We start from the raw sequence: 25,645 nt of genomic DNA on the forward strand, positions 1-25,645 counted from the left end.
TAGGCTATCCACTCCAATATTCTCGGGCTTCCCTGGTGCTTCAGCTGGTAAAGAATCTGCCTGCAATGTGGGAGACCTGGAGACCTGGGTTCGATCCCTGGATTGGGAAGATCCCCTGGAGAAGGGGATAAGGCTACCCACCTCAGTATTCTGGCCTGGAGAATTCCATGGACTGTATAGTCCATGGGGTCACAAAGAGTTGGACACGAGTGTGACTTTCACTTTTCACTTTTCTGAATGGGGAAAGAATAAGGAAAAAAGTATGACTACAGAAATGGCAGGAGGTTTGCAGAAGAGGAACACTGAGAAAAGAATTTTGTATGTGGTCAGAGTCTCCTAAGGTTGGATTAAATTTAATCAGGTAAACGGATTTTTCTAAGAGTAGGCTTATGCAGGACTGAATTTGGCTTCTCTTCCTCATAAGAGAACAACGTTTTCCTGGCGTCCTTTTGATATCAGACTGTGTGAGTTTCTATGCCATTAAGTGATCCGTATTCACTTTTTAAAATATTTTTCTCCCCCATCTTAGCTCACAGAATAAGTATTGTTTCACAGATACCTATGATCCTATCTGATTGGGTGCTTTAAAACTTTTTAAAATGTCTGACAGACTAACCCAAGGTCAAATACAAAGTTCTTTTGACCTCCAGCTAACTTTGGGGTGCTTCGAAGGGCTCCTGGAACTTTCCAAATAGAGATCCTAAACTAATCGGGTTGTTCTGTAAGGAGAGGTTTGCCAGGTTCTCAGAGAACCCAGACAAGCTGAGGATGAAGCTGCCAGGCTGGGGTTGGCATCCACTCTCACCTGGCAGGCTGCTGCTGCTGCTTAGTCAGTCGTGTCCGACCCTATGTGACCCCACAGCCCTGCCAGGCCCCTCTGTCCATGGGATTCTCCAGGCAAGAATACTGGAGTGGGTTGTCATGCCCTCCTCCAGGGGATCTTCCCGACCCAGGGATCGAACGCACGTCTCCTGCTTGGCAGGCGGATTCTTTACCCCTGAGCCCCACGTGGGAAGCCCCCACCTAGCAGGACTTCACGGTTATCCTGGCCCACTGTTGTACCTCGGATAAAAAGGAGCATATACTGAGAAAGGCCAGGGAACACGCAGTTGGCCTCCTGGCCCCCCAATCCACACTGGTCACCAAATCCACCAGGCGGGTGGCGATGCCATCCCAGAGCACGACCCACAGTGGGTCTACGCAGATCATGCAGGCCGCGGCCAGGATGAGACATGATATTAGTTGTCTATCGGAAGGAATGAAAAGGTGTATGGTAAAACCTGTAGATTATGATAAGATCCAAGAGGCTGCACAGGAAAAAGAAAAAACCCAGCAGTGTTCCTGAGCCAGGAGACAAAGGCATTCAGGAAGGACACCCACACAGACCCTGAGTCCGCAGAGGGGAGGACACCACTGGCCATGCGTTCTATCACCCAACCTATGCCTGATACCTGGAGGGAATTACAGAAGCTTGAGGCTGGGCCCAAAGCCCTGCTGTCAACTTTAGCAGAGAAGGTCTGCACCAACTGAGACTTAAGGGGGGAAGGAGGCCAGGAAGGGCAAGAGGCTAAGAAAGCAAACTTGGCTTCTGGCCTCTCTGATTCACCCACCACCTCCAGGAGACCCTGGAAGACTGAGAAGGCTGGAGAAACCACCAAGAAGCCACCTGGGCCTGAACCAGGGTGCCTTTTGTCAGCAGGAGGGGCCCTGGAGCGGGGAAGGTCCTGAGCGCCCCCAGTGGGCGCCGGAGGAGCCACCCCTACCGGCCCAGCTCCAATCTCTTGGACAAGAACTCCCCGCACACCAACGGGGCTGGAATGCCTGCCAGGCTCCAGATCCCGCTCCATCCATCCTCATCACTCGAGCCTCGGGTGTTGGCAGGCAGGAGAACTGAATTTCCTGCAGACACTGCTCTGTTCCGACTTGGCAGGCCGGCTTCCTCTCCAACCATGACAGGAGCCGATGGACAGCCTAAGGCAAGGCGCTTTACATCTCTGCTTGCCTGCGGGATCAGGTCTATCATTACTAGTTGCAGTTCAGTACACACAAAGGCGTGTCCGACTCTTTGCAATGCCATGGACTATAGCCCACCAGGCTCCTCTGTCCGTGGAATTCTCCAGGCAAGGATACTGGAGTGAGTTGCCATTCCCTTCTCCAGGGGTTCTTCCCGATCCAGGGATTGAACCCAGGTCTCCTATTTTGGAGGCAGGTTCTTTACCATCCGAGCCACCAGGGAAGCGCTTTCACACACAGGCAAAAGAGCCACAGTGGACTGCTAAAATCTTTAAAATCATTTTCCAGCTCCTTTAATGCAAGATATAAAGAAATTTCCTATCTTGCATCTCTTTTCTGTTCAAAGAAATCTGATAGATTTTTCCATCAAAAACTATTATTCTGCCTTAAGATGACTGTTCAAGCTGATGGCCCCCCCATTTAGTATAAAAGTAATTTGTTTAGACAAAAAATGAAGTTAAGGTGGCTATGAGCTCAGATATCAGATATACAGTTGTTTACCTAGCTGTGTTAAAGCATATTTTAAACTGTTCTGCATAGTATGACAGGTTATAGATTGCTCTGGTTATCATTTCTTGAATAAATTTCTAAGTCCTTTTTATGAGGCACTATTACAGTAACTGCTGGATTATACAAGGGGAATAACAATCATATAGAACAAAGGAGCAGAACTGAAGAGTTTTAAAACCCCACATAAGATTTGTATCCCTTACTTTACCAGTCAGTAGCTGAGAAAGGTTTAGGTCCTATGTAACCATCTGTGAGCTTATCTGTAATCTAGACACATGGGCAACACAAGAAAGGAGGGCTAATCCTGTTAACATACAGTGTTCAACCTAAACTCCAGGACAACGCGATTATAGTACTCCTTCTTATATATGCCAAAATGCCCTGTCCCCCTCCTTGGGAGAGATCTGCTGAATAAGTTAGGAGCTAGTATGTTTTTTAGGACAGGGTGAAGTACGAGGATGTCAAGAATCCGAGCAGAGAATGCATCTATCAGTAGTCCTAGAAGACCCACCTGTTGGGCATCAAAATATTGACGGCAAGACATGAGAGAACAGATGGATCCTGCAGTTTGGGATACCTCAGTACCAGGAAGGGCAAAATGTGACCCCCCTAATAATATAAGGTTAAGGCCTTGGGAAAATACCTCTGGAAGCAACAATATGCCTTAAAGCCCGAGGGGCCCTGGGGGGAATCCAACTGCTGCTCAGCAGATTCCTAAAACATGGGCTCATCAGCCCCTGCCAATCCCCTGCAACGCCTTGATCCTCCCTGTTCACAAGCCTAACGGGGAGTGTCAGTTTGTTCAAGACGTACGAGCAGTGAGTGAAGCCGTCATCCCTATTCACCCACTGGTGCCAAAATTGCACACCTTCCTCCCCAAGGTTCAGGAAGTGCCCAGTATTTCTAGTCTAGACTTCAAAGCTGCATTTTTTAAAATAATTCTCTTTATCCAGACTCTCACTATCATTGTGCCTTTGAATGGAGAGACCTTGACACCCTGGAGGTCAAAGGACACACTGGTTAACTGGAGGAGGGTTAACAAGATACCAGACCCCTCCAAAGGACGCCAATATTACCTTAAAGATGTGAAAGTGAAAGTCGTTTTGTCGTGTCTGACTCTTTGTGACCCCATGGACTACACAGTCCATGGAATTCTCCAGGCCAGAATACTGGAGTGGGTAGCCTTTCCCTTCTCCAGGGGATCTTCCCAACCCAGGGATTGAACCCAGGTCTCCCACGTTGCAGGTGGATTCTTTACCAGCTGAGCCACAAGGGAAATCCAAGAATACTGGAGTGGGTAGCCTATCCCTTCTCTAGGGGATCTTCCCAACCCAGGAATCAAACCGGGGTCTCTGGCATTGCAGGCGGATTCTTTAGCAACTGAGCTATCAGGGAAGCCCACCTTAAAGATATGTGAGACCCTAAACCCAGAAACCCCCAGTGGAGAGTAGAGACTTAGCACATCAGTGTATAGAGACCATAGGACAAACTGACTCCAGGAGGTCTGATCTAGATGAAACTCCTCACAGCCCTGAGGTCAGACGCTTCACCGATGGTAGCAGTTTTGTAGGAATAGGAACCCAAAAGGCCACGTATGCCGCAGTTAGTCTAGATGAACAGAACAGGAGCCAAGGCCCTGCCACCCCACACATCAGCTCAGAAGGCTGAACTAATTGCATTAATGAGAGCTTTGCGATTAGGGAAGGATAAAAAATTAAATATGTTTACTGACTCCAAATATGGGTTCCACGTGCTACATGCTTATGCTGCCATTTGGAAAGAAAGAGAAATGTTAATTGCTAAAAATTTCCCCATGAAAGGCTTCCCTGGTGGCTCAGGTGGTAAAGCATCTACCTGCAATGTGAGAGACTTCGGTTTGATCCCCAAGTTTGGAAGGTTTCTTGGAGAAGGGAATGGCTACCACTCCAGAATCCTTGCCTGGAGAATCCCAAGGACAGAGGAGCCTGGCGGGCTGCAGTGCATGGGGTCGCAAAGAGTCGGACATGACTTTGACTAACACATACATACACACGTGCGTGAGCACACACACAGACACACACACACACACACACAGCTTCCGACCCAGGGAACAGTAACCCACTGAGGGGGCCATCAGAAGGAGGGATCTTTGGGGGGCAACGGAAAAGCAGAGCTATTCAGTTGCAAAATAGGCCACTCACCTACAGGAACTTGAACAAGTTCTGGCTCTAATGATTAGCCCCCTGAACTCCCTAGACTCCCCCAGTATCCCCAACAGGAACAGGAACATGTTGAGACATGGGGCTTTGAGAAGGGAAGTGCAGGCTGTATAAAAAGGAGGATAAGGTTCTAATCCCTGAGGCCCAACAACGAAAACACACCAAGAGCTTACCTGACGCCACCCCCATGGGATGGATGCTCTACAGGCCTTGATGGAAAAGACTTTCAGGGAAAAAGCTTAAAAGAACACTATAACAAGCAACACTTGCCTATGATTTATGTGCCGCCAAGAACCCACATACCCATCCAATCCCTGCTTCGTCACTCAGGCCAATCCAACACCAAGGGACATTTCCAGGGAGAAGACTGGCAGTTAGAGTTCACCCAAATGCCCCAGGATCAGGATATAAGTATCTTCAGGGTGTTTGCTGATAATGTCACAGGATGGGCTGAAGCCTTCCCCATCAGATCTGAATAGGCTATGGAAGTCTGTAGGCTTCTTCTAAAAGAAATAATTCCTCAGTTTGGACTTCCAGAGTCCCTCCAGAGTGATAACGGACCCTCTTTTATAGCCCAAATCACAGCGGGGCTCACAACAGCCCTGGGGACAGACTCAAGCTACATAGCTCTTGACACCTCCAGTCTTCAGGTAAGGTAGGCAGGAGGAATCCTACTTTAAAGAAATCCTTAGCAAAGCTCTGCCAAGAAATTCATGAACCCTGGACCAACTTGCTTCCTCTTGCATTCCTCATGGTCCGCATAGCACCCAGGAATGGTCTGAGATTTTAGTCCATTTGAAATTATCTCCGGGAAGCCTTTTCTTACTGCAGACATTCTACTGGGTGAGGGCCTGAAGCAGGCCCTGAGATAGACTATTAATCAAGGACAAGTTCAGAAGGCGATCAAGGACTACCTCCACAAGACACTGCCAGCTCCCACTGAAACTAGAGAGGAAAGAGCAGTCCTCAGAAATTAACCTCGGGGCTAAGTTGTTCTCAAAACCTGGAAAGACGGGTCCCCTGAAGATCAACTATTGTCAGAATGGAAGGGTCCCAGATGACTGCCAAGAACCACATCAGCTAAGGAAACAAAAGGTCCCAAGTTTCATTAAGGCTTCTCATAGGAGCCCACCCACGGCCTCATTTACTCATCTATTGATGGTGCCTGTCTTCTGAGTAGGTGTCTCAGATCTCCCACTGGTTCACAGAAGTATTTTACTATGCAGGGTTTCTGGAGGTAAAACCTTTAGTCTGGGCAGGTGTACCCAACTCCATATCCCTTGCAGTTTGACAGCAGTGGAGTGGCTATAACTACTTTATAGGGACCCTGAGACAGACTGGAACCTGGGACCCTTTGTGCAGTGATACAATGCTTATACCTGGACACACCTCTTCACTCCTTGAGCAACAAAATATAAAGAAACTGTATGGGGCTTAAAATAACTGCATGCATGCCCAGTTGGGACAAATTCTGGACAAAAGATACAAAGAGACCATAAAGACCTAAATGCCACTTTTGAAGAGCAAAAGCAGAGTACTGCACATGCCCCCTGCACAAACACCACCTAAGGGATAGGCAAAACCCATAAGTCACCTCTCCAGGCCACCCTGGACACACCCCTACCCTCAGCCCATATAAGAAGCAAGCCTAACGCCTTCCCTCACCAACCCCCACTCCTTCTCAGGGAGCAAGTAAGCAAGGGAACGTTGTTTGTTCTCGCTTTCCCTGCTGCAGCAGGAGCTCCAATAAAGCCTTGCCTAAATTTTCTGTCTGACCTCTACTCAATTTCTATTGCTTGGAGAAGACCAAGAACCCTGTTCGGTAGCAGATACATAAAAGTGAAAGTTCATTACCATTTTGTTTTTGAGATCATGGTATATTCTATAGAGTAATGAATGATAAAATTTTTAAAAAACCATTAAATATCATTATAGACTTCAGGTCCTAAAGTCATTATTCACTTTTCAACTGTGTCACATTAGGAAGTAACCCTCCTGGTTTCCTCACCTGTAAATTGAAAATTATATGGTAATAACGACGATCTCGGGAATTGTTTGGGACATTACATGTTTAAATTTAATTTTAAATGTTTAAAATGCTGAGAGACTAGTGTTGGAGACTGTGTTGACCAGCGTCTGCTCACTCGGGGATTGAAATGTATGCCTTGGAAAAGCATCTCCAGCCCTCACAGTAAGTGCCAGTGACTGCTGCCTGTTGTTCTGCGGTTGTCTTGTAATGTCTCAGGGTGAACTCCATGATAAGCTTGTGATGGAGGCAGAGAAGCTCACTATTTTCCATAACTTACAGGTGAAAAAATTGAGATCACCAATGCCAAGTGGCTAACCGCAGGTTACTAAGAAGTCAGTGAAAAGCCAGGTCTTGAGCCTTCTCTGGTTCGTGTTGTTGCTTTCCGTTCTCTTGAGATTAGCTTTTCACTTTATTTGCATGAATCACATGCACAGCACGGCTAAGTGGTTTCTTTGTTTGTTAGGTCCTGGGCTTTGACAAGGAGTTCCAAGTCAAACAGGGCCCGATGCCTGGGATGAGGGCACAACCCTTCTGGAAGGGCTGGAGATGCTTTTCCAAGGCATACATTTCAATCCCCAAGTGAGGAGACGCTGGTCAACACAGTCTCCAAAATGAATACGTGTCGCACAGCCAGAGGGACACAGGACAAAGGACCGTAGCTCTTCAGCATTTGCTGAGGACTGATTGCCATCAAAGCTTATTCAGTAAAGGTGACCTGACTATTAACCTCTAATTCGATCAGATTGTCTGAGAGGAGAAAATAAAATTCATTAGAAGAATCCCTGACATGGACTTGTGTAGACTCAGCCATTCACATCAAAGACCTGTCACTGTTCACTTCTCTCTCCCCACAGGCAGGAAGATCTGACCCAAGAGCAGTACCCAAACCTCCACACGATAAATCTGCTGGGTAGCTGAGGGGCTCCCCCAACCAGCTGTATCTACTGAGTACCCTACTCTCATTCTCCCACTCCCCATGAAACACCCCAGAGGCGCACATATACTTTTCCAAGAACAAATCTGAGCAGTTGAGAAGGCAATGACAGTAGGGAGATGAAAATGTAGAGCCGTGAGAGCCTCTTTTCCTTACCCTGTCTGGAATCCCACTCCAAAATACCCTCCGGATCATTGCTTAAAGTACTGCTTTCTTAAAAGAGCAACTTCTAAGAATTAGATACTTCTATTTCAGGATAAAAAACCTTAGATCAAAACATGTTTTCTTCAGAGCGTCCATTAGAACACAGTTTATCACACTTTTAAAAAGTGAGATGTAATTGACAGCTCAATTGAGATATTAGTTTGAGGTGGTGGTTTAGTCACTAAGTCGCGTCTGACTCTTGTGACCCCATGGACTGTAGCCCACCAGGCTCCTCTGTCCATGGGATTTCCCAGGCAAGAGTACTGGAGTGGGTTGCCATTCCGTTCTCCAGGGATCTTCCCGACCCAGGGATCAAACCCAGGTCTACTGCATTGTAGGTGGGTTCTTTACCAACTGAGACACCAGGGAAGCCCCATTGGTTTGCAGTATTCAATATAATGATCCTATGTTTTTATGCAATGCAAAATGAGCACTCTCTCTTGTACACTTTATTTGCTGGGCTCCCAGGACATGGCGCTGCCTTGCTTCTCTGTCTGGCAGACTCACTCATCTTCCTTTTCAGCCTGATCTGAGTCTAAAGGGCTGAACCCTCACAACTCCTCCCCATCTCTAATGACACTCCATCTCTAAGCAGCCTCACCCATTCCCCTTGGCACTAAAAGCATTCCTATGCTGAGAGCTCCCTTGTTCCTATCCTCACTTCGCCTCTAAACCCAGATCTGAATATTCCATTGTTAAATCCGCACTGCCACTCGGAAGGTAGCAGGTGTCTCAAGCTGGACATGTCCGCACTGAACTCCAGATGCCGTTTCAAATCAGCTCCTCCCCCAGTGTGTGTTTATCGGTAAATGGCAACTCTACTCACCCAGTGGCTCAGGACGTAAAACTCTTGAGTCACACACGATTCTCTTCTTTCCGTCCAAAGCCACCTCCAGTCCAGCAGTGAATACTCTGGACTTTGCCCTCAGGATAGACCCCGAACGCAGGCTCTCCTCCCTGCATCCATGGCAACCACCCTGTTTCAAGTCACTTTCACCTAGACTATTAAAACAGCCCCCTATGCAAGTTCCTGACTTCTACCTAAGCATGCTAACCTTTGAAAATATAAATCAGACCATAAATCCTCCACTGGAGACCCTCCAGTGACTTTCATCTAATTTAGAATAAAGCCCTACAAGGCGGTTTACACCGCAAGTCCTTCAGCCACACGAGCCCCCGGGACACCCACTGCTTTGGCTTCAGGGCTCTTTCAGACGTGCAGCCCCTGCTTCCACTCTCTCAGCGGCCTCTGACCCTCCTGCCCACGCTGCCCTCCTCATCCCTCCGCATCCTCTTCCCTCGTCTTACAGGGTGAACTGTGTCCCCAGAAAGATAAAACTGAAGTCCTAAGCCCCGGTACCAGTGAATGCGACCTTATTAGGCAGTAGGATCTTTGCAGACACCATCAATTGAGATGAGGTCATTAGGGCCAAAAATCTAATCCAAAATGTCAGTGTCCTTAGAAGAAGAGACCCACACACAGAGGAAAATGCCAGACGAAGGCACGCAGAGGGACAGGATGGTCATGTGACAACAGAAGCAGAGGTTAGGGTGACGTGGCTGCAAGCCGAGGAACACTAAGGATCACCGGCCACAGCCATAGCTCAGCAGAAGCAAGGGAGGCTTTGGCCCAGGGTCTCGGGGGCGGCATGGGCCTGCTGGCACCCTGATTTCAGACTTCCAGCCCCTAGAATTGGGTGAGGATGAACTTGGAGTATCTTAGCTTGTGCTCTGGTACAGCAAGTCTAAAACACCCTGATTGCTGATTCTTCACGTCCACTGTCGGTTCCTGAAATGTTACCTTTTCTTGATTACCCGTCCGCTCCGTTAGACAATGAGCCCCACTAGGTAAAGGCTCCACAGCCTTGCCCGGGGACAGCCACCCATCCCCGAGCTCCTCCTGCTGCTCTGGCCGGCGCACTGCACGGTCTCTCTGTTGCCCCCAGACTTCTCTCTTTTTTTCCCCTGACCTCGGCGAGTTGATTACATCAGAGAAACAGATCCATAAATAAACACCCAAAAGAATGATTTTAATAGAAAGGTGTACGACACACTGCTGTCTTTAAAATGGATAACCAACAAGGTCCTACTGTGTAGCACAGGGAACGCTGCTCAATGTTATATGGCAGCCTGGCTGGGGGGGCAGTTTGGGGGAGAATGGATACATGGATATGTATGTCTGAGTCCCTTTGCTATCCACCTGAAACTATCACAACATTGTTAATTGAGTATACCTTAATACAAAATAAAAAGGTTTTGTTTTTGTTTTTTTTTTAAAAAGGATGTACAAAGTATGAGGAATGTCCATTCACTTAGAGTCATGATAAAGAAAATTAAACTTATCTCTTTTTTATCTCTAAGGATCAGAGATGATTTTGGATGTTAAACGTGCAGGCTAAGATCCTAAACACTTCAAAACATTCATTATTTGCACTCATAAATAATGAGAGTCTTTATGATTCTTTTTTCATTGTAAGGCTTTTTGAACTAGATTTTACTCTTTTGCCAAGGAATAAACTGAATCACAGAAGTGATAGAGTCCTGGTTAGATCATCACTGTCAGTGTTGGCCCCTAACTTTCTTAGAGATCTGGCTGCTCTGCCCTCACGTTATAAAGAATCTCTTTAGTTTTCCCAGAAAGAGAACCTTCAAAGGACCAAAGATAAACCCACGTTAAACTGAAGATCTAATTAGAATCAATCGAGGGTCTGGCATGAGATTGACAAAACTGCATATTTTTTATAATATTTATACTTAATTATTTGCTCCCAACATTGGATAAAATATGCAGATATCAAAAGTTGCTAAGTACTTGTGCTCTTGTACTCTTTAATGTAAAAATAGCAGCACCATATCAATAAACACCATAGCACGTATTCCACATAAATACTGAAGATCGGGTGCAGTGAGCCACATCTGGCTCTTAGTAAAATCTTGGGCCATTATCTAACTGTTTCATGCCTTACTTTCGATGTTACAAAAGCGACACGCCCTTCCAGCTCCTAGTCTTCATGAGAAGAAATAATATTACTTCTAAAAATTAAAAGCGTTTAAAAAGTTTCTCATTATTTTTTAAAGTCTATTGAATTAGTTACAATATTGCTGCTGTTTTATGCTTTGGCTATTCTTTTGGCCCCAAGGCATGTGGGATCTTGGCTCCCTGATCATGGATAGAACCCTCACCCTCTGCAATGGAAGGGGAGTTGCAAGCATTGGACCACCAGGGAAGTCCCTAAAGCATTTTAGAATTAGGCCAGGCCAACCTGGCTGGGTTAGAGCAGACGTACACCCACTAAACGCTTACAGGGAATCCTTTTACTATTGGAAGCCTCTCCTAGAAGTGATCAGCCAGACCGAAAGGCGGTGGGAGAAGTTGAGTCAAGGGCCTGTGCCTGCAGCTTGTACTTTGGGTTGACCCAGTAATGCACCATACCCCGACCCATCAATCAGAGGCTGGCACCAGAAGGACTGCCTGCCGAGGCTACTCTCAGTGACCTTACCCTGGTCCCAGCCAGCCTCACGATAACTCAAGCTTGAGACAACATAAAGGTTTAGAGAAACTTACATACTTTACAGAAGCAGACTTACTTTTCTAATTATGTGTTCAAAATTAAAGGACCAACGCAGGGGACCTGGGTTCGATCCCTGGGTCAGGAAGATCCCCTGGAGGAAGAAATGGCAACCCACTCCAGTATTCTTGCCTGGGAAATCCCATGGACAGAGGAGCCTGGTGCACTACAGTCCATGGGATCACAAAGGTCAGACACGACTTAGTGACTAAACAACAGCAATGTAAATATGCATTAAAATAGGGGAAAAAAGCAAAAAAAAAATGAAATGATTCATTTTTCTCTTCTATGTATCTCTATGCTTTCCAGATTTTTATGATTAGCAAAAATTACTTATTAACATGGAAATCACTATGTTGAAATATTTACTGACTTGTATTTTATTTTCAAGAAATGAAATGGCACATTAATATTTTTCACAGTCCACATATTTTCAGGAATTTGGTCAGTATTTTCCTCGAGCCAAAACTAATGACATTTCTATGGCATGACAAATACTAGTACTTTAAAACGGGGATAGGTAAACTCTCCAGTCTAGAAACAGGTGAAATTCATTCAGTTCTCATGACCAAAAAGATGGAAAACAAAGACACCAAACAGAATTGAAATCATAAGATTATAAACTATTTTACATTTCCTCTCTGTATACATATATGCCTTCATATTATAAATCTAAAAATAAATCTTCCCCTGGACTCCCTAAAAATAATGTGTTCAACATTTTATTCATAAGTAGTTTACACTGTATTTTTAAAAACAAAGCCACCGCGCTATCATCACACCTAAAATCTATCAATTATTTCTTAGAAAATATTCAGTCTGTGTTTCATTTTTTCTGACTGTCTCATAAATCTATATTGTTTGTATGACTTACATTTGACTTAAACAGATGCTAACAGATTCAAGCAGCTATTTGTAATCATGGTCTGAGCACACACTAGCCAGGACAGATTGAGGAACCCATGGCTGACCCAGCCTCCTGAGCCTCTGGAGCAGGCATTTTGGGTGACCTTGTAACCCATTGAATGGGCCATTTGAAATTATTTTGTCTGACCATCTCTTGCCCTGTTCAAAAAGTGATACCAAATACTGTATTCCCATCACTTCAGTGATCGTAGGCAAGGACCTGGCAGGAGCAATTTAATATTACATTTTACTCCAGCCAACTGATCTGTAGGCAAAGAGGACTTGTTCCACCCCCGCCCCACCCCCGCAGAGAAGCTCAGCCTACTCTTTATCCAGCCAGGCTCTAGGCTTAAGGAGCGTCACATTCAATTTCAAGTCCACAACCATTTTGCAACCACACATGCAAACCAAAGTGTGGTATTCTCTGGCAAATGTTTCTACTGTCACGGGGAAAGAAAGGAATTGGTCTGGACTGAGTAGTGGATAAAATGTGAGCTAGGGTGAGCTGGCTCCAGTCGAAGGTTGCATAACCGTAAAAGCTGCTTTTCAACCCAAACTAGCAAAAATAGTGACTGCAGAGCAGAATTCCAAGGGAAATTTCAGGACACCAGGATGTACCAGATGCAAAATATACTGTATAGGTAACTCCAATGAAAAAACAACACAGCTCTCGAAACAATTAAATGCCAACAGAACCATAGATAACAGATGGAGAAACAGAAAAATCAGTTCAGTTCCCAACAATGCACACACACAGTCTGGCCCTGTAGTTGTGGGTCTACACAACAGGGTGGGCTCAGAACAGGCACACATTCAAAAAAGTGCAGCAGCACAAGGACCCCCATATTGTCCAAAAACCCATTTGCTTCATCGCCTCCCCTCCAATCAGATCAAAAGCGTAACAGTTGTGGGTGTTTGAGAAGTTTGGGAAAAGGTTTGATACCCAGAAATATCTGTTGTAAAACTTAGGCATGTCTTGCAGGATTTAAGCTCCTGTTGGTATAGGAAACACATCTAGGGCTGCAGATGGGGGAGGAGGACCCTTCGATTTTTGCAAAAGGCTCAGCTTGGGTGGCACCCCGCCTCACCAGAAGAAAATCCCGGGGAGAACGCTGCGCGCGCGCACGCGTGCGCTGCAAGCGATCAGCCGCCCTGCGCCACCTCCCAGACCGACACGTTGACACTGGGGGCTGGACCAGGCGCTGCCCGGGGATGTTCAGTTTGCCCGCTGCCCGGGGCTTTTCAGCAGCGCTGGAGACGTTCTGATGGGGATTCTAAGGGGTCGGGGCAGCTACCACTGTTCCAGGGGCTCCGAGGGGAGTGGAGAGAGGGAGGTAAGGGGACCCTCCTAGGACGGGGGCAGGTGCACGGGGCAGGGAGTGACTCCTGAGCCGGGAGGAAGACCTGCAGGACCACGGGGGATGGGGGACCCGGGGTAAAGTCAGGGCACATGCCGGGATGCCACCCACCCAGAGCCACTCACCATCCTCCAGGGCTTCATGTATCAGCAGAAGACCCAGCAGCAACCAAATCTTCATCTTTAGGGCGAGGGGTCGGGTCCGAGGCGCTGGGGACCGCGGGCTGGAGGCGCGCGACAGCGCAGGGCGAGGGCAGGGACGCCAGGAGACGCGGCGGGCGAGGGGCGGGCGCCTGGGACGCCGCAGCTGGAGGATTCGGTTTCAGGAGGAAGAACACAGATTTTAGGGAAAAGTTTGGGGATTTTTTAAAAAAAATTTTCTATCTGTGTAATGTGACCTTTCCTGCCCCCTGGTGGAGCCGGGAAGCGCTGCGCTTTTTCCCGAGGCTGAGAGCGAAATGTTACAACAGTAACTCGGCCAGTTCGAGGTCCCCGCGCGTTTTACCAAGTTTACCAACTTCGAGAAGGCTCTGCGTAATCCTGCGGGGCCTCATCTAACCAGAAGTCCAGATGTCACCAGCGCTCTCCCACCAGCTCGGTATGGCCGTGACGCTCTGTAAAAAATGCCCCCTGCATATATCTCTTCATTCCCAGCAGGTCTCTCCCGTGCGCTCACCAACAAGACCATCGCCCCTGGAAGTCCCAACTCCACACCCAGCCCTGTACCTGCTGGACGCGAGCCTCCCTTGCAGCTGAAACCTGGCAGCTCCCAGGGGGGAGGCCGCTCTGCCTTCAGAGGGTCCATGGCAGGCGCCGCTTCCCCGGGGTTCTGCTGGAGGGTTTGGAGAAACTTCTCCTTCCTCTCTTACGCAGCAGAAGCCCCACTGCCCTACAGAAGACTCAACTAGGTGTTCAGGAGGAACTGTGCCAGAAAAGAGATCCAAGTAACAGCACCAGGGCCTCCCTCGGGACTCCGAGAAGTTGACCACTGGCTCATCACACTGGGCTGGAGCCTGGGGTTCTGGCTACACCTCCCTCCCTCACTCCACGCCCTGCCAGGCCTGCTTCATCACCCTACTGACTGCATCAAGGCCACCCCTCTTGGCCATCATCCCTCCTTCTCTGCCCTGGCTCACAGCATTACCACGTGTTACCAGCAAGTGGCCACAGCCTCCTAGCTGGTCTCTCTGCCTCTCTGTCTTGCCCCTCAGTCCATACTTCCTCCAGCTATTAGACTGATCTCCAAACACAATTCTAAAACACACACACACACACACACACACTAACCCAACTAACCCTCTCCGAAGGCTCTCCAGACCTCTCATGCCTGGTCAGGCCTCTCCAGGTCTCTCTCTCGGCACCCACTGCTCCCTGGCCTAATTGCCAAGCAAACAGCGTGCTCCCAGCACCCTCGGGCCAGCCAGTAGGGTTGGGGGGGGGGGCACCAAGGCTTCTGCTGCCCCCTTGGCCCCCCCAAATCCCCCTTCCTTGTTCCACTACCTGCCGGCCCTCTCGCCACTCATCCTACAAGGCTCAGCTCAGACCCTACCTCCTTCTGGCTGGGCCAAGCACTTCCCCAGTGTGAATCCTTTGTGATATCATAGCAGCCAAGACAAAATGCACAACTGAACTGTGAATCCAGCTTCACCTCTTTCACCTGCTTTCTCTTGAGTTCAAGGGCAGGAAATATGTCTTATTGAATTTTGTACTCTACCATCAGTTTCTGGAAAATCGTATTTATTAGGAGCACACCACACTCCACACAGCATAGAAACCTCACCACACATTTCTTGTTGCTCATATCAACAACCCAACCAGGGACGCTGTGTGGTTAGTATCAGCCCCATTTTATAGACAAGGCAGCCCAAAGTCAAACCTGAACCTGCACTTTACCAGTTACTTACAAAGCACTGTTGAAATCACTACCTGTGAAAACTTTCCAATAGGGCTGGCCTGCTCCCAAAGTCTCCCCTCTCAAGCTCAGAAAATTGGAGGCGAGAACTCTGTGACTTCCCTGATAGGCTTGATAGCAGACAGCTAAGGTGATGGGGAGGAAACAGATAGACAGAAGTGCAACCCATTCCATGAAAAAAGGGAAAACACGGTCTGTTGGTCTGTTGTGATCTACACAAAGGCTTTGGTGTAGTCGATGAAGCAGAAGTAGATGCTTTTTCTGGAATTCTCTTGCTTTTTCTATGATCCAATGGACGTTGACAATTTGATCTCTGGTTCCCCTGCCTTTTCTAAATCCAGCTTGAACATCTGGAAGTTCTCGGTTCAGTTCACATACTGTTGAAGACTTAGCTTGGAGAATTTTCAGCATTACTTTGCTAGCACGGGAAATGAGTGCAACTGTGCGGTAGTTTGAAGATTCTTTGGCATTGCCTTTCCTTGGGATTGGAATGAAAACTGACCATTTACAGTCCTGTGGCCACTGCTGAGTTTTCCAAACTTCCTGGCAACGTATCTTCACTTCTCTTAGGTCCATCCATACCGTTTCTGTCCTTTATTGTACCCGTCTTTGCATGAAATGTTCCCTTGGTATCTCTAATTTTCTTGAAGAGATCTCTAGTCTTTCCCATTCTATCATTTTCCTCTATTTCTTTGCATTAATCACTAAGGAAGGCTTTCTTATTTCTCCTTGCTAGTCTTTGGAACTCTGCATTCAGATGGGTATATCTTTCCTTCTTCTCTGCCTTTCACTTCTCTTCTTTCTCACTATTTGTAAGGCCTCCTCAGACAACCATTTTGCCTTTTTACATTTTTCTTGGGGTTGGTTTTGATCCCTGCCTCTTGTACAATGTCACAAGCCTCTGTCCATAGTTCTTCAGGCACTCTAACAGATCTAATCCCTTGAATCTATTTGTCACTTCCACTGTATAATCATAAGGGATTCGATTTAGGTCATACCTGAATGGTCTAGTGGTTTCCCTACTTTCTTCAATTTAAGTCTGAATTTGGCAATAAGGAGTTCATGATCTGAGCCACAGTCAGCTCCCGGTCCTGTTTTTGCTGACTGTATAGAGCTTCTCCATCTTTGGCTGCAAAGAATATGATCAATCTGATTTCTGAATTGACCATCTGGTGATGTCCACATGTAGAGTCGTCTCTTGTGTTGTTGGAAGAGGGTATTTGCTATGACCAGTGCATTCTCTTGGCAAAACTCTGTTAGCCTTTGCCCTGCTTCATTCTGTACTCCAAGGCCAGACTTGACTGTTATTCCAGATATCTCTTGACTTCCTACTCTTGTATTTCAATCCCCTATGATGAAAAGGACATCTTTTTTGGTGTTAGTTCTAGGTCTTATAGGTCCTCAGAGAACCATTCAACTTGAGCTTCTTTGGCATTAGCGGTTGGGGCACAGACCTGGATTACTGTGATAATGAATGGTTTGCCTTGGAAATGAACAGAGATCATTCTGTCATTTTTGAGATTGCACCCAAGTACTGCATTTTGAACTCTTTTGTTGACTATGAGGGCTACTCCATTTCTTCTAAGGGATTCTTGTCCACAATAGTAGATATAATGGTCATCTGAGTTAAATTCACCCATTCCAGTCCATTTTAAAATGTCAGTGTTCACTCTTGACATCTCCTTTTTGACCAGGTCCAATTTACCTTGATTCACAGACCTAACATTACGGGTTCTAGAGCAATATTGTTGTTTACAGCATTGGACTTTATTTCTATCAACAGTCACATCCACAACTAGGCACTGTTTTGGCTTTGGCTCCGTCTCTTTATTCTTTCTGGAGTTATTTCTCCACTCGTCTCCAGTAGCATATTGGGCACCTACCGACCTGGGGAGTTCATCTCTCAGTGGCCTATTTTTTTGGCTTTTCATACTGTTCATGGGGTTCTCAAGGCAAGAATACTGAAATGGTTTGCCATTCCTTTCTCCAATGGACCACATTTTGTCCCATCTTGGGTGGCCCTACACGGCATGGCTCATAGTTCATTGAGTTAGACAAGGCTGTGGTCCATGTGATCAGTTTGGTTAGTTTTCTATGATTGTGGTTTTCAGTCTGCCCTCTGATGGATGAGGATAAGAAGCTTGTGGAAGCTTCCTGATCGATTTATAGTATATTTTGTTGTTTGGGCAAGGGATGCCCCCATCATTGATTTCATGTTAACTATGATTATGTATTTTCTCTTCCAGATGAAGTTTGAAATCACCTTATCAACTTCCATAAAAACTTTGTGTTGTGATTATGACTGCATAGAGTTTTTCTTTGGGAGACGAATGCTCATATTTACAATATTAAATCATCCTATCCCAGAATGTGTCATAATGTTATATATCATTCCATTTGCTCATCTATTTTTATGTTCCCATTATATTTTATAATTGTTTAATGTATTAGGACAATAATTTTGGAATTCTGTAATCCCAAGCCTAAACCAGCATCACTGGTATTCTTATTTATAAGCGGAAACTTGGACATAGATATACACACACATACACACAGAGGGAAGATCACATGAAGACTCAGGGAGAAGACAGCCACCTACAAATTGAGGGTCTGGACCTCAGAAGATGCCAACCTTGCTGACCCTCCCTTCACACAATTCCACGGTGCCAGCACAGAGGGGGGCCTTAAAACCTACTTACCAATGCTAATCAAGCCAACAATAAATAACAGATAAATTAGATTTTAGACTTCCATTTGGAAAATACGTTGCTGTTTTAGCTTGGTTTTCAATGCAGGCTAAATTCATACTCAAGTTTAGTTCAACATGGGGGTGTTCCCTTCCATTTATGGAAAAAGAAAAAAAAAAACCCCAACAGGAATTAAGTCTATACACAATGGCATTTCAAAATTAAAGAAGATAATTTAGGAGATTTGCAATTTTAACTAACTTGGAACCATTTTAGAAAACTGACTCCTCCCTCCCCATCAAAGGGTAAAGAGGGCTGAAGTTGATAGATATTTATTCACTATACAGTACAAAATTTCTGTTAGTTACAGGTAACTGACCACCAGTTACTGAAAGCTATGATTTGGTCAGGAGCATAACAAGGAGCTTCTTGCAGACAAAAGCAATGTCAAAGAGACTGGTCCATTAAATAAATGGCAGTTGCATTGGTAGGCCCTCAGATGTGTGTTCCTGGGGTTGCATGCTTCAGGAGCAACTGGTATGGGAATATGTCACGAAGACTGAGTATAGTGAAGGACATCTCTTACAGGACTTGGAAGTCGTATGGTAGTAGGCTGCCAGGTGAGTATTCTTAACAACATAATTGTTTCCATTTAGATTGTACTATATTTCTGAGCTCTAAAGTGGCCTAAATGAAAAAGCAGTTTAAATTTGGTAAGTGTGAAATGTAAGCTTTTGGTAGGTATAATACATATGCATACAATACTATGATAAGTCATATTAAAATTTATTTTAAAAATACATGGTTAGAAAGCACATATTACAGTGGTAAAGCAGCAGCAGTTTTTATTTATTACAAATTCTAAAAAATAATCCAATGTTATAAGCAAAAAAGAACACTGATTATCATCAAAAACATGTAAATTTAAAATTATCTACAATCGTACACACACAAAAAAAACTCTGTATTTGAGTAAGACCAAAGTATCTGTTGGTTTTTACAGATATAGAATTTTGGTAGAGTTTTAGGCCCTATCAATGGTTTCTATTAAGTATAATGATAACAAAGGAAAGCAATGAAACAAACGGATACCAAAGATGAAGAGCCTGTTTACCAGGCACGGGCCAGAGAAACCTGCCACGCTGGCAATACAAGGTTCTTTACCAACGGAGCCGTGGCCCGTGTGCTCTGCCCCGCATGGATGTTGGTGTTGGTGCTGGTGCAGAAACTGCAGGGGCCAGGACCTACGGTGCAGCTCCAGGGAGCAGCCATCCTTCCCACGAGTCGGAGAGGGTCCTTGGTCCTTATCATTTACCTTGTACTCATGGGATATTTGAACAGAAATGAAGGACCCCAAACTACTTTAGTTTTTCACTTCATGTCCTACCCTGTCATCCCAAGACTCCCCAAAAAGGTAGCTATAGACACTCACACTTTGCAGCCTGCCAGACCCACGGTCCTGGTTATGATCCCCATGGAGCTGCTGCCAGTGGTCACTGAAGGCTCTTGAAAGCCAGAGATAGTGACAGTGGCTTCAGCTAAGGTGCATAAAAGCTAAAATAGTGCTGCTCCCAGGGTTGCCAGCTGGGTTGAGCCATAACAAAATGCATTTGAAATGAACAAGACTAAACTGTGTACATAAAAACAATAACGAATGTTACAAAAACCAACCACTAAACCAACAACCCCAACAACAGTAGATCAGGCCTTTCAAAATTCAGAAACCAGAAAGCCATTAAAAAATGTTTAAATAAAATTATACAAGGAGATAAAAAAAGAAACTCGGCTAAACAATGAACTCAAACAACGTTATTTTCACACATCTATGCGTCTGAAAATCAATGACCTGTGCTGGCATTAGTTCCTACGTGAACTTTGGTACTTCTTCCCTTGATATTTTAGAACAAGCTAGAAAATGTCAGGTAGAAAACGTACAAAGAAGGCACTATTTTGGCACTAGTCAAAAACCAAAAACAAGCCCCCAAACCAAGCTAATAATACCCCCACAAAACATTCACACGAAGCAAGTGTATATTAATATTCCCTGATGCACACTCTAAACCCAATCCTTTAAAATCAGGTGGGACACTGTATTCATATTTTTGGTTTGAATTCTACTGTCGCTTGAAGCATATCAACAGATACCCAGGCACAGAACATCACGGGCAACATCACAGGGAAGGAAGAGTTGGAATCCTGGCACAATTGCGTCTGAGGTTTATAATCTCAGAATATACTGATCTAAGAGGAAAAAGAGCTCAGACTAATCTGGTCCCTCCAGCATTATCAGCACTGGTGGGCGATTACTCTTCCTTATTCTCCCTGCTAAACAGTTAAATGCATTTAGAAAATAATTTGGTAAATATAATTTCTAATTCAAAAGATTATAACATACTCAGGACTTAGAAAATATTTTAAATTTATTATTTGAAATTTTAAAGTTTAAAAAATCCTTTATTCAGAAAAATTAAAAGAAGACAGGGTCTTGTCTTTTAAAGGAAACAGATAATTCTGAAACATATTATTATGTTTGCGTGGCTGACAATAGAAGGTTTTATAAATATCAACATTAGTTTTTCATTAATGTATATATCCCAAATAATGTTTTGGTCTTACTTTTCTAGATATTCGTCTCTGGGAAAAATGGCATTAATTAAGCAATAATCTGTATTTCAGTATATATCAAAAGTTCTAATATAAGTAGTTTAAATAGTTTCAAAATTTGGACTTGCATAACTACCTTGTTAAATGTAGGGTTGGTATGGCCTTTGTACCGTTATTCACAAATCGTAAGAGTATAAAATAAAAGTGCTATTATAAGAAGTTTCTCACCGAAAACGTTCAGAGAGCAGATTTCCTAGTGCAAAAAAAGAAAAGTAATTTAAGCTGGTTTTACCCAATCACAATTAAGAGAATGCATATGCATTTTTTTAATTTCTGGAAAGAAGTTTATGTAAGTGTGTCTGATTACTAGTAAAATCCACACAGAACATTTTGGCAATCCTAAGAAAGCAAAAACAACATTTTGTTCAAAAGGTTGTGAATTCAAACGTAGTAACAGACAGACAGTAAAAGACCTGCTAGTACTGACTTTTCCTAAAAAAGCACAAACCAAGGCAGAAATCAGAAAAGGCACAGCAGAAGAAAGCAAACAGAAATTCCCTAATGCCCCCACCCCAATGCATTTCAGATCATAAAGCACCTAATGTACTAGACTTCAGTGATTTCATATTAGAAACATTATAAATATATCTTTCTGAAAGAATCTATCTATAGAAAATATACATAAAAAATTGCCATATATTTCAAAATAGTTTAAAACCTAGACATTTTGCATAAGCATACCTATCAATACAAAACATTTTTTCTCTGTCAGTTGGGTTTTTAAAATCTAGACAACAGGATCACTTCCAAAGCCCGTCATAAACCCAGCTGACTTAAACACCAACATTTGAAACACACACATATACACATGTGTATATATTAACATATACACTTACACATACATACGAACAGATATTTGAGTTTTCACAGAAAAAAAAAAAGGACAGTCACGAACAAAGCATCTTTCATAGACATTTGTGTTTGTAAAGTGTTTCAAGGTAGAAAAATTATTTTTAACTCAATTTTGCTCCTAATTGAACACAGTGGGCATAATAGTTTTAGCTGCCTGTCATGTTCTAAATAAATTTCTCGATTGTGCTATGTAAAAGGTTTAATATCCACACATGAAATTCTTCATATTCTCATGTGCAGGGCCTGACTACCGAATCAAAGTGCTTCTCAGAATGCTGCAGTAACAGCAAAGATCTAGGATTAGGCCCACAGTAATGATTACAGAAATACTTTGCCTCTTGCACAGCCTTCTCTTCCTCTCCAGTAAAACATGCAATACTGGGCCTCAGATTGTACTCTGTGCACTCTGGAAATTGTGGAATGTTAGTTCTGAGTTCTAGATCTGAGATGCTACAACACTAGCACCCAGACTTTCCTACCTGTTTACTGGATTTTTCATCACAAGAAACTCCTAAACAATCAAAACTTGCTTTTTAATGACGAAAATAAAATGGCTGATCTCTTGGAAGAGCGGTCAGAAAATCAGTGTTTTCCTCGCCTTTGTATTAAGCTGGTCACCTGGGCTTGATAATGTGCTAGTCTCATCGCGTGAACCATGTAATTATTTGTAAGAAAAATAATTCATGAGAACCGAAACATATGGAAGATAAGTACTCCACGTATTAGATAAACCTATAAAATGAAATACAGTAATTAAAGAATCACACATTTAAAAACATATTACTCATATAAAGATTATTGTGTTTCTATGGCTTTAATTCAATTAGGTTAATGTTTTTGGTTTGACATTTTAAATAATCATGTATTTAACTAAAATATTCTATTCCTCAACCACTGATGGGTTTTTCTAGAATACTGGAACTTCTATCAGTAGTTTTGGTGTGGTCATTTAAAAATAAAAGAAATTAAAAGTGCTGAACAATTTATGGGATGGGGGAAGAGAAATATCCCTAAATGTTTCTAAATTTGTAAAGTAATTAACCTCCAATTAAAATAAATAAGTTTATTTATTAAAAAAATAGAAAAAAGAAACATCAGAAGCAAATTAAATCCAAACCCCTCAAATTGGGCCAAATGCCCTATAATAACTGAACAGGCACTTTAAAATCAGAACAGGGGAATTTTCTTGTATTCCTTCATTTCCCACACCACTTTTTTGCATGTAGTAAAGATAGAATTTACTATTGGCTTAGAAAAAAAATACCCTAAATAAATTGTGAACTGTGATTATTTATTAACTAATGGAAAAAGGTATAAATCATTTCACCAATTATGTGATCAAGGAAGTTCTACTGGCTTATTTTAAGTGACTTTTAAAACAGGGGTGCTTGGGGTCTTATCCAAGCACGTAACTACTCTGATCTTCAAAGGCATCCTCCTCTCTGCCACTTACACGAGCTTCCTGCCCATGGGGAGCACCTTCACTTTCCAGCACAAAGGGTCCCTAGGAGCTCACACTACCTCTCTCCAGCCCAACTGGACTGGGGCGGGGTGGGGGAGTGGGGAAGATATCATTCACACAAGGTGAAGGACTCACATTTTAGGACCACTGTCTCAAAGACAGCCATTCAAAGGGGTGTCTGCCACCCGCTGACACAGAAGGCTGCTCCTGCCCTGCAGGGTACTGCAGACATAAGCACTCTGACTGGCTAAACTGTCAGCAAACTGTCATACCTCACAGAATGAAAACTCTGTACTCAACCCACTGCCAACATTTATAAGTTACAGAAAAGGCTCATTTCCTATCCCCTCCCCTTACTCCAGAGCAATGACAGACACAATGATGGGTAAATGCAATTTTAGGATGTTCTAACTTGACATAAAGTCCAATAAGGAAAAGTGACAGTTATTTCCCCAACCACACCTGGCACATTCAAGATACTTTTCTATTCAGTGATCACCTCCATTTTAGTGGGTGCAGGATAGGCTACTGATGAATGACAACACTGGAAAAATGCAATGCGATAAGAGTAAGACACCAACAACTTTTAACAATGATATTCCCCAACATATACAAACATACGTACACACATGCCCATGTGCCCACTCTCTGGGGGATATTTATCACGGAGGAGCGAGCTCAGAGTGGTTTCCCTAGATGTGTGAGTCACCATCAGAGGAGGTGCTGTTCACGTGAGTAAGTATAAATTAGGGTGAACTGTGTCTGCAGCAAATCCATGACAACCTGGTGTGGTGATGACATCATCATGGTTCCCTCCATGCAGACCATGTACATGAAGACTGTGGACCAGTTCTGCCCCAGCAGGCACTAGCATTCACTTGTTTTTTCGTGGAAAATGAAAGGTAAACTCAGGTTTCTTTGGTGATGGTCGCCACCTTGCATGGCAGATTTTTCTTCTGTTGCTGCGTTAATGTTGTCTGAATACATATCTTCATCATCATCTTCTTCATCCCTCGGATTACCCTCCAGGCTGTGTCTAATGCCATAAGCGAAGTAAATCAGGAAACCTTTCAGAGGAAAAAGAAATCAGCTTTTGGTGTGATAAAATGACTGTTTGTACATGGAAATGTTTTTTTTTTACTGGTGGACAATTGCTCTACAATGTTGTGTTGGCCTCTGCCACACACTGACATCAATCAGCCACTGGTATATATATACACACATATATATACATACACACACACACACACACACACACACACACACACACACACACATACATATATATATGCCCCCTCCTGTAGGTGGAAAATTTAATATAGAACATAATAGGATCTTTTGTGCCTTCTCTTTCTGTGCTATTTTAAAAGGGCAGAATGCAAGTACAGCATATCCCATGCAAGGCCGCTGACAAACGTCTTCCCAGTAGAAAGTGCTTCTTCATTTATAACGTGTATATGCAATATTTTAATCTGTATATGCAATATTGCAATCCTGGAAGGTGAAGTCAAGTGGGCCTTAGGAAGCATCACCATGAACAAAGCTAGTGGAGGTGATGGAATTCCAGTTGAGCTATTTCAAATCCCGAAAGATGATGTTATGAAAGTGCTACACTCAATATGCCAGCAAATTTGGAAAACTCAGCAGTGGCCACAGGACTGGAAAAGGTCAGTTTTCATTCCAATCCCAAAGAAAGGCAATGCCAAAGAATGCTCAAACTCCCGCACAATTGCACTCATCTCACACGCTAGTAAAGTAATGCTCAAAATTTTCCAAGCCAGGCTTCAGCAATACGTGAACCGTGAACTCTCTGATGTTCAAGCTGGTTTTAGAAAAGGCAGAGGAACCAGAGATCAAATTGCCAACATCCGCTGGATCATCGAGAAAGCAAGAAAGTTCCAGAAAAACATCTAATTCTGCTTTCTTGACTATGCCAAAGCCTTTGATTGTGTGGATCACAATAAACTGTGGAAAATTCTGAAAGAGATGGGAATACCAGACCACCTGACCTGCCTCTTGAGAAACCTATATGCAGGTCAGGAAGCAACAGTTAGAGCTGGACATGGAACTACAGACTGGTTCCAAATAGGAAAAGGAGTATGTCAAGGCTGTATATTGTCACCCTGCTCATTTAAATTACATGTAGAGTACATCAGGAGAAACGCTGGGCTGGAGGAAGCACAAACTGGAATCCACATTGCTGGGAGAAATATCAATAACCTCAGATATGCAGATGGCACCACCCTTATAGCAGAAGGTGAAGAGGAGCTAAAAAGCCTCTTGATGAAAGTGAAAGAGGAAAGTGAAAAAGCTGGCTTAAAGCTCAACATTCAGAAAACGAAGATCAT

General features: G+C 44.1%; 2 protein-coding genes across 4 annotated transcripts in view; both read right to left on the reverse strand.

Annotated features, from left to right (window-relative positions):
- The window catches only part of PDGFRL (platelet derived growth factor receptor like), an 81,174-nt gene extending 67,162 nt beyond the window's left edge, over window positions 1–14,012 (reverse strand). For both annotated transcript variants that reach the window (XM_052661481.1, XM_052661480.1), the window contains exon 1: window positions 13,847–14,012. In XM_052661481.1, the coding sequence (XP_052517441.1) occupies window positions 13,847–13,901 (55 nt within the window). In that variant the 5' untranslated portion in view covers window positions 13,902–14,012. The remainder of the gene's footprint in view (window positions 1–13,846) is intronic.
- Window positions 14,013–23,679: 9,667 nt separating this feature from the next.
- The window catches only part of SLC7A2 (solute carrier family 7 member 2), a 64,766-nt gene continuing 62,800 nt past the window's right edge, over window positions 23,680–25,645 (reverse strand). For both annotated transcript variants that reach the window (XM_052661298.1, XM_052661297.1), the window contains exon 12: window positions 23,680–24,364. In XM_052661298.1, coding sequence (XP_052517258.1) covers window positions 24,165–24,364 — 200 coding nt within the window. In that variant the 3' untranslated portion in view covers window positions 23,680–24,164. The remainder of the gene's footprint in view (window positions 24,365–25,645) is intronic.

Source organism: Budorcas taxicolor, chromosome 24 (assembly GCF_023091745.1).
Source record: "Budorcas taxicolor isolate Tak-1 chromosome 24, Takin1.1, whole genome shotgun sequence".
Taxonomy (NCBI): domain Eukaryota; kingdom Metazoa; phylum Chordata; class Mammalia; order Artiodactyla; family Bovidae; genus Budorcas; species Budorcas taxicolor.